This window comes from Lactuca sativa, chromosome 1, assembly GCF_002870075.4.
Source record: "Lactuca sativa cultivar Salinas chromosome 1, Lsat_Salinas_v11, whole genome shotgun sequence".
Taxonomy (NCBI): Eukaryota; Viridiplantae; Streptophyta; class Magnoliopsida; order Asterales; family Asteraceae; genus Lactuca; species Lactuca sativa.
This window is the reverse complement of record NC_056623.2, coordinates 72053318-72063726: the sequence shown is the minus strand read 5'-3', so window position 1 is coordinate 72063726 and position 10409 is coordinate 72053318. Positions and strand designations below refer to the sequence as shown.

The following is a 10409-nucleotide window of genomic DNA, read 5'->3' as shown; positions in this document are numbered from 1 at the left end:
CTGTAGGTTGACTTTGACCGAGAGAGTTGACTTTGACCAGGGGTAAAAGAGTCATTTTACCCCAATGCAGTGATTAGTATTTGATTGAGTGTGTTTATGGAATTGTAGCCGGGGAGATACCGGAGCAACAACAGATAGCTTCCAGAGCCATACACACAGCAGCCAGTTCACGAGGTGAGTTTCCTTCCAGTAGGAACGGGTCTACGGCCACAATGCCGACCCGTTTAGTTAACAGTAGTTCCGGACTTCAGTCCGATGCAGTAGTTAGAGTGCTTGATGTCTTTGTGATTCAAGCATGTGTTTGTGTTATGTGTTCCGGACTTCGGTCCGATGCAGTATGTGTGTTATGTTAGCAAATACGTGTTTATGTTATGCTATGTTCAGACAGTTCCAGACTTCGGTCCGATGCAGCTAGTTCCAGACTTCGGTCCGATGCAGTCAGTTCCGGACTTCGGTCCGATGCAGTCAGTTCCGGACTTCGGTCCGATGCAGTGGGCAAGGCCCAGTATGTGCTTTATTTGTTATTGTGTGGGATGTGGTAGTTTGGGGGAGCTCACTAAGCTTCGTGCTTACGGTTTTAGTTTTGGTTTTAGGTACTTCCGCAAGTAAAGGGAAGAGCTCGGGATGATGGCATCGCACACACCACAACTTCAGTTTTTGTCCTGGGAGTCGATTCAGTTTCTTAGATATGTTTTGATACAGTTGTGACACAGTTTTTCTCACAATATTTTAGTATGGTTTTGGGATACGCAATGCATGGTTTTATTATGTGATACTCAGTTTTATGATTTTTGTTATATTTAAAATGAAATTTTCGAGTCGTATTTTTGGGATGTTTCATATTTGCCCTATTTATGTTTCACGCACTCCAGAAAACCCAAGACGAAAGTTTCGTGGCTGCCCTAATTACCAGGTAATTGTTGTGATGTTTGCCCTAATTATGCTCTCTCTACTATCGTCCCTTCTTTATGTAATTTTATTCTTCTTTTTGTAGGATGAAGATGGTGGTTGTGGTCATTTCAAATGGGTTGATGAAGAAGAAGACGAATTTAGGGATTTTAAGAAGCAATTGAACCTTCAACATAAAGATATTGAATCTGTGATGTTGCTGAAACTGATTGTGGGGCTGCTAGTGAGTATTTTGGTATGTCTTGTTGCGGTGGTTATTAAGATGTAAGTTAGATGAAATGATAACAAGTTTGTAGTGTAGTTTATTACATTGGTAGATGTACTAAATCTGTAAAAGTTTGAATGGTGCAATAGTATTAAAGTTTGTATGGCTATGATCTATTTTATGAATGCTTTTGTGAAAATGGTAACAACACATTCAGCAGAACACAAATTCAAAGTAAGATGCATAAAATGGTAATCAAATGTGCCAATAATGGTAAACATGTTCACCATAACACAAATGGGAAGTAAGATGCATAAAATGGTAATCAAATGTGCCAATAATGGTAAACATGTTCACCATAACACAAATGGGAAGTAAGATGCGTAAATGGTTATCAAATGTGCCAATAATGGTAAACATGTTCACCATAACACAAATGGGAATTAAGATGCATAAATGGTTATCAAATGTGCCAATAATGGTAAACATGTTCACCATAACACAAATGGGAAGTAAGATGCTTAAATGGTTATCAAATGTGCCAATAATTGTAAACATGTTCACCATAACACAAATGGGAAGCAAGATGCATAAATGGTTTTCAAATGTGCCAATAATGGTACACATGTTCACCATAACACAAATGGGAAGTAAGATGCATAAATGGTTATCAAATGTGCCAATAATTGTAAACATGTTCACCATAACACAAATGGGAAAGTAAGATGCATAAAATGGTAATAAAAATTGACAACAATGGGTAACACATTCATCATAACACAAATAAAAGGGGGTGTATTAATTGCATAAGGTTTTTTACATCTCACTAATACGTAGCAGCCATCCAATTGTATCCAAAAACCTAAATAAATTATCAAAAAAGGCAACCAAGTTTATAACATAAAACAAGTGGATGTATGCTGCATTTAGTGGGTGGAATGACAATAATATTTAGCAAAAAGGGCTCCATCTGCCCGTGTTTACCCTCCCCACTACACCCCCAAAACACTTAACCAACTACTCCAACCTAACTGGATTGCTAGCAGATGAACCACCTCCATTTTTGTCAAGCACCGTCTTCTTCAACTTCTGCAAAATGATCCTTTCAGAGGGTTTTCTCAACCTTGTCAATCTAGGGACATCATCAGGACCTTCATCATCACCTCCTTCTTCTTGTTCACCTTCATCATCACCCAAGTGACCATCATCACCTCCTTCTTCTTGTTCACCACCACCATCAACAATACCATCAACAATACCATCAACATCATCAATAATAGCCTCATCATCATTATCAGATGGATGATCCAATACATCTTCCATATCCTGATATTGATAATTACATAAGTAAATTAAATTGGAGAAAAATAATGAAAAACACTTACAAAAAAGTAATTTCTTACCAACTGAACAGGTAGCATGTCATCCAGTTCCAGTTCTACCCCTTCCATACCTTCAATTTCTTCCATGCTATATCTTGCTTCCAACATCGATGCAATTTGTTCAGCATCCATTTTTACCTTATCTACAAGGACACCATCAGCTTTTCCATCATTAAACTCAACATTACCCCCATAATCTGATTGAGTAGCATCATAGGTTTCTGATTGTTGTTGAAAACTACCCTTCCCTAATATTTCATCCAGCCCCTGTTCAACCTCATCAAGTACTTTGTGTAGATCTAAACCAACCCTTGGAAGCAAAACATCTTCTTTTCCAACATCAACCACTTCAACTTCTTCAACAATATGACAATCTTCAACAATAACATCATTAACATCCCCAGTCTGAATATCATCACCATGACCCCTAGTCTCAATACCACCCCCTTCCCCAATCTGAATACCATCACCATGATCCCCAGTCTCAATACTATCACCATGATCCTCATTCTGAATTCCATCACCTTCCCCAATCTGAATACCATCAACAACAACTTCTTTTTGAGTTGCAAAAACATCTTCTTTATGAGGTGAAGTAGCCTCTTTTTTGGACCTTGATGCTTTTAAAACCTTGGAACTTGATGCTTCTTTCTTTGACTTGTTTTTCTTCTTTGGAGGCTAACTGGATTTAGAAGCTCTTAATGATTCATCAAATTCAGTTGCTTCTTTTTTGGACCTTGATGCTTTTAAAACCTTGGAACTTGATGCTTCTTTCTTTGACTTGTTTTTCTGCATTGGAGGCTGACTGGATTGAGAAGCTCTTAATGACTCATCATATTCAGTTAACAATGGATGTTTCCTTGGTCTGCCTCTTTTCTTTGGTAGCAAGGGTACTACTGGTTTTTTCTCATTCTTACAACTTTTTTGATTATGGCCATACTCTAAGCATTTCCCACATCTTACTGTTCTTGGTACAAATACCCTTGTTGATGAAAACCTCCCCTCTTGTTCACTAGCATGCCTCTTCCTTTTGGTAGTAGGCCTACCTGGCATTCTCCTAGCCAAAGGAGGCAATGGCTTTATGAATCCAGTTTGGCTCCAAAGATTACTCCCATTCACTGGTTTGATATTAGAGGAGTAAGACTTTTTAAAATTTTCCTTTGAAAAGTACCCATCAATATATACATCTGGTGTTTGATTGATGTAGTTGATGGCTGCATTTGCTTGTACACATGGGATCCCAGACAAATCCCATAATCTGCAACTACAAGTCCTGCTATCCAAGTCCACCATATAGCTATCACATCCTCTTCTAGCTTCAAAAACATGTCCTTGACTATGAACTACAACCCATAACCTGCATAAGTTGGTATAGTAAGTAAGAATAATAAAAAGAAACAACAAATGTTAAATTTCTTTTATGCATACCTCATATTTTTCCCAAACAACTGCATTTTCCTAAGTATAGCAGGACAAACATTTGATTTCCAATTAACATTTTCCTCTGTCATGTGGGAAAACCTGTCCATTATATATATCCTGATCTCCTCAAGCATTGTGATAAGGGGTTTTTTCCTAGCATCAACAATGATTGAGTTGAAACACTTAGAGATTCCATTCTCAACTGCTTCACACGCATAACCCCTATCAAAGTAAGCTCTACACCATGTTTTTGGTTGTCTTGACATCAAGTACTCATATGCAGATGGGCTCAACTTCTTGATGGTTTCCATGTGCCTCATAAAGTCACTTTCTACACAACTCATTGATGCAGCCCAAAATAATTTCTTGAACTCCAACCCTGTGTATGCTTTCTTGAAATTGGCATAAACATGCCTGGCACATTGCCTGTGCTCAACATTTGGGAGTATCTCTTTTACAGCTTCACTTAATCCCTACAAGAAAAGAACATTCAAGTCAATATGTATCCCTTTTAAATTGTATTAACATTTATATAAAATGGAGTATTGAAAACAAACCTTATGTTGGTCAGATATCACCACCAATCCTCTGCCATCTTGAAGGTCTACACTATCTCTAAGAAGCTCAATAAACCAAGTCCAGTTAGGCTTGTTTTCAACATCAACAACAACCCATGCTATAGGATATACCTGGTTATTAGCATCCCTACCAATGACAGTCAACAACTCACCCTTCACCTGTCCTTTCAGGAAGCATCCATCCAAACCAATTACTATTCTACACCCTAATTTCCATCCATCACTTAAAGCTTTGAAACCAATGTAAAATCTATGGAAGTAGTTCTTCCCATCTGGATTGACAGTGACACTAACTTTGCATGTTAAACCTGGGTTCGACCTTTATAATTCATCAGCATAATCCCATACCCTAGCATAATGTTCAGTTAGTTTTCCTTCAATCAACTCAGTGGCTCACTTTTTTGCCCTACGGACTTGCCTAATGGATAATACACATCTCAACCTTTGTTTGATATCAGCAATCATGTCCCTCAGTTTCATCTTAGGTGTGTTTGCAATTTCAGTAATGTAATGCCTACCTATCCATTCAGGGGAAACAAGACTTCCAAATTTGAACTTCCTACTGCAACGATGCTCTCCAACCAAATTTTTAACTTGAAATGATTTTTCATTATACATCCATCCAGCATACAATCTGAAAGGACAATCATTCATCTCTGTCCTCTTCCCACATCTTGCAACTAGTCTAGTTTTATCACATTTTTCAAAGTATATCTGATATCCATTTGACACCCCATAATTTTGAATACAAAACTTAAGTTGTGCAGGAGACTCAAACATATCACCTACCTTAGGTTCCATCTTATCCCATGGTGTGTTTGGATCATGAATTCTGTACTTATTCGTCACCGCCTCTTGTTCACCTTCTTCATCACTTTGCCATTCATTAGCATGATAAACTTGTGCTCTGATTTCATCATCCATGCTTTAATTTCTTAAGTTTTCATCAATAAGTAGAACATTGAGAAAGACGTCCCTACATTTATCAAGCGCAGTCACGAACTCATGCTCTGGTGCGTGATCTATATAAATACCACGGAGCTCATAATCCATCTCATTTAGTCTAGAGAAGGGCTCGTATATACTAGAAAATAGTTCTTTGAAAACGTCATCCGATGAAGCCATTACAGTTACCTACAAAATCAAAAAGATTTTACAAAAAAATCGAAGAATTTTTACTAGATAATTGCTTTAATCATGGATTTGAGAAACTTACTGGTTCAACAACTCAAAGAGACTATCACCCAACTATCTTCCTGCTAGAACAACGATACCAACAATGTAGACCTAATCCTCTTCAAATACCCAAATTTCATGATGATTCCCTTCCAAAAGCCCAAGATTTTTCTCAGTAGACTACGATTGACTGCGATTGAGTTGATGCTTCGCGGAGAGGGTGTGGAGCTCTATGTATAACGTTTACCAAACGGGGTTAATTTCTTCATTAGTTAAGAAATGGGGGGAAAAGTTGAGGGGTAAGTAGAGGGGTAACCGGTAAACCCTCTTGCAACCGGGTATTTGTCATAAACGCAAAAGGTGAGACAAGTATGCGGCATTAATGACACAAAAACCCATCGGAGGGTAAAACCGACTTTTTTTTTACAAAATCAAGGCTTTTATGACATTATCCCTATTTTTAATCTACGGAAGTCATTTATTTTGTGAACTCTACTCAAATGTTATTGTTTGTTTCAACGTTTTAATAACCGGTTTGAAATTGTAGGTTGAATCGGTCGGACCGTGAACTGGTGACAAGAAAGTTCAACAACGATCGGTTTTAAGTCAATTTCTAGACCTGATCGAACCGGACGGTTTCTTCAAAAACTAGGTTGAACCGGTAAAAAAATTTGAGGTTTCTTAGACTTGAAAAGTTAGATTTCACTTAGCAGATAGTGCTCACCATAGCTGCATTTCATGACTATGAAATTTGGCAGATAGATGTCAAAACCACTTTCCTTAACAAGAAGTTGGCCAAATTCCTTAACAGATGGTTTTGTTGATGTAAAGTTTCCCAATAGAGTGTGTAAGCTTGAAAAACCAATCTATGGATTGAAACAAGTTTCTCGCACATGGAATCTTTCCTTTGACGAGAAGGTTAAGGAATTTGGCTTCTCAAGAAGTGAAGATGAGTCTTGTGTATATGTTAAAGCTAGTGGGAGTATAGTAACCTTTCTGGTAGTGTATGTTGATGACATACATCTTATTGGAAACGACATTCCAACTTTGCAAGAGCTTAATTCTTGGCTTGTAAAGTGTTTTGCTATGAAGGATCTGGGAGAGGTTGCTTATTTTCTAGGGATAAGAATTTTGAGAGACATGAGTAAAAGACTAATTAGACTTAGTCAGAGTACATACTTGGAAGAGGTACTAACATGTTTTAGTATGGAAAATTCCAAGAAAGGAGAACTGCCTATATAGAGTAATACCAAACTTAGACTTAGAGCCTGAGTACCGATGCAGAGATAGCATAAATGAGTAGAGTTTCATATGCTTCTATCGTTGGATCTATCATGTATGCTATGACATATACTCGCCCTGATGTGGCCTTTTCCTTGAGCATGGTCAATTATTATCAGGGAAATCCAGGCAGAGCTCATTGGATAGCAGTTAAGAATATTCTCAAGTATCTGCATGGGACTAAGGACTAGGTCCTTGTACTTGGTGACGGTGAAACGTTGAGAGTAACTGGGTATAGTAACACCAACTTTCAAATAGATAGAGACAATTTATGTTCTTAATATGGCTGGGTGTTTACCTTAAAGGGAGGAGCGGTAACCTGGAAAACTTCCCAACGAGAGACGGTGGCTGATTCTACCTGTGAATCAGAGTACCTAGCAGCGAGCAAAGCATCAAAGGAGGCAAAAGAACTTCAAAGGAGACCTTGGAGTTGTTCCGTCCATCAAGGAGCCAATGGAAGTTTTATGTGATAATGAAGGACCGGTTGGATTGACAAAGTAATCAAGAGATCATGGCAGATCGAGACACATCGACAGAAAATAGCGATTCATCAAACATAGAGTAGAAAAAGGTGACCTTGTCGTGAAGAGGGTAACATCAGATGAGAATCCTGCATATCCCCTTACAAAGGGTCTGAGTAGGGTCAAACATATTCAACATGCTAGGAGCATTGGTTCGAGAGATGATATTAGTTTTAGTAGTTAGATAGTTGGTTGAAACTTGTAACAAAATAAATGTAATTAACTTTTGGTGATAAAATAATAGAGAATTATTTATGAGTTTGTTTACTACCTTTTGTCAATTGTTTATTATTTTGTTTCATTTTTTCATGTTTTACTTCCTGAATAATTCGATTATTCAAATTCCATAGTCGATCGTACCTTTGGAAGTAAGTAGTGAATTAAGATTGTCATGAATTGGATTGTAGATTGTCTGAAGGGTTTTAGACATAGCAATGGTATTGTTGCAATGTTCAAAAGAGTTTCTAGCACCAACACCGTCATAAATATTCATGATTTACTGACATGCATGTCCAATGCATGTCTTGAACTCATTATTAGATCAAAATAAGGGTTTTGTAACACCTCAAATTTCAAACCAAAATTTACATTTTTAAATTACCCAAAATATTGTTCATAAACCTACCATCAGAAAATCACTAATATCAAATACAAATCATCATTACAAAGATCCGAGTGCCACAAAATTCCTAGTAACAAAATCTCCCAGTGAGTGTGTACAATCAGACCTTCACTTTCCCACAATCCTTAGAAGTACCTGAGATACATATATCAATAAATGTAAGCACAAATCTTAGTGATTTCCCTAAGATATCTCATATAGCACAACACATAAACAACTATGGGTTATCAGCAACCCTGGAGACTACACGAAGTCTCAGTGAGAAAACAGCATGCCCTGTAGGTTATCAACAACCCTGGAGACTACCTGAAGTTTCAGTTACACATAAAAAACATAACACAATAATAAAAGTTAGACCCAGCTTGTCATCACAGATACAACTATTCTACCAAATAGGTAAGAATACGTGAGGAGACTCACCTGATACTGATGAAAGGTAAATCTCACACCAAAACTACCGGAACTAGACTCTGCCTAATAAACACAAAAGTAACCCTATTCAATAAAGGTTATAAGCCGACTCATAGGCCCAATCCCACAACTACGCCCCATAAGGGAAAAAGACCATTTTTCCATTCCAAATTCCAAAATCCTAAATCTATTGACGAAAGTCAAAAGTCAGCGAAAGTAAAGAAGTCCACATTCTCGTCCATACCTGGGGCGTACACCTTCCTATGTGAGGCATACAACTCGAGTCATCATTCAACAGGGACGGGCCTGGCTACGCGAGGTGTAGCCAAGAGTACGCCTGTCGTACTCTGCCTAGTCCATAATCAACAACTTTTATGTATTAATGCTTTAAGACACTTATCCCAACTTCAGATATGACCATTATAGAATTTCTTAACCCATAATGTCACCGACTTTAAGCCTTTCATGGCTAGATAGGCTCAATACACAAAAATCTAACTTCTACAACACTCTAAGTCACTTAACTCATGCATGGGCCAATGGAAAAGATCAAGCAACCATTTTTATGAATTTAAGCACTCTATTACATCTTAAAGGACGTCCAATATGCTTTGGAGTACCCCATACTCACACAGGTCCAAGCTTTGGGACAAAAAGCTCATAAAAACTCATCTAAAGAGATCTAGATTGAACATTAGCAAGGTATGGACTTTATACCTTCAAAATATGCACAAGATGAAGGAGCTTTACGATCTACAAGCTTGCAAGCAACACCACCTTCTTCAAGGACCTTCTTCCTTAACACGAATGCACAAAATCACCAAAAAGACTCCATGATCCTCACTCTCAAGGCTAGGGTTTAAAGGGTAGGTAGATTGTCTAAGAAATGTCCAAGGGGGGAATAAGGTATTTAAATAAGGGTTACAACTCAAATTAGTGTTTTCCCACCTGCATGTGTAGGCCCGACGTACCTACTGTTTGATTAGTGTTGAAGTCCATAACTATATTTGGTATGTACTTGAACCGGTTGTACATGGTCCTTTTGGGTTGCCTTCACGAAAGCAAATTGACTAGATGAATAATATAGAAAGAGGTTATTATGGTTTATTAATATATTATAAGAATAATATATTAAAAGAGAAATCATATTTGTTTAATTAACATTGCTCAAGAATTAATTTTATGATCAAAAGAAGTTAATTAAACTAAGGGGACTGAATTGTAATTATGTGATAGTTACAAGGTTGGGCAAGGAAACCCTAAAGGATAGGGTGGACGAATTCTAAGGATAAGGCCTTAAGAATTCGTCCAAATGAGGGATTCTATAGTTATCTTATGGGTTGCTTGGTGGCTAAGTAACCAGATAAGGATAATCACTGAAACCCTAAATTCCCACACCTATATAAAGACCCCTTGGGCATGAGAATTCGGCTACACCTAACCCTAGAAGTCTTGGAGCCGAATTTTCCCTCTCCCCTCTTTCTCTTGCTTCATCCAATTGCTTTTGGTGTTTGTGATTCATTAGAGGCACGACATTTGAGGTGCTAAGGTTATCAAAGCTTCAAGATCTACAATCAACAATCAAGGTATTCATCTAACTTGTTTATTTGATATTCAATTAGTTTTTTTGTATGCTAGATTAGGGTTTTGCAAGTCTTAGACAATATGCATGTATCATTAGAAAAACTAGATTCGAGCATTAGCATTTGCATGAACACCATAGGAATGTTGTTATGCTCATGACCCATCAGTGGTAGCAGAGCTTAGATTGTTTATTCTAATGCTTTTGATGCAAATTTTATTGTTCAAATCCATAAAATTTGTTTTTCTGTTTTTGACTAAACTCACGACGTGACCATAGAGGGTCACAATGTGAGTTCAACTGTTTGTTGGATTACGAAT

General features: G+C 37.6%; 1 protein-coding gene across 1 annotated transcript; it reads right to left on the bottom strand.

The window, feature by feature from the left end:
• Nucleotides 1-4024: 4024 nt before the first annotated feature.
• LOC128127496 (uncharacterized) lies at nucleotides 4025-5420 on the bottom strand. The gene is made up of 4 exons (XM_052765964.1): nucleotides 4894-5420; nucleotides 4476-4815; nucleotides 4247-4391; nucleotides 4025-4155 (listed from the first exon to the last, which is right to left on the bottom strand). The coding sequence occupies exons 1-4, from the start codon at nucleotides 5418-5420 to the stop codon at nucleotides 4025-4027; spliced, it is 1143 nt and encodes a 380-aa protein (XP_052621924.1).
• Nucleotides 5421-10409: the final 4989 nt, after the last annotated feature.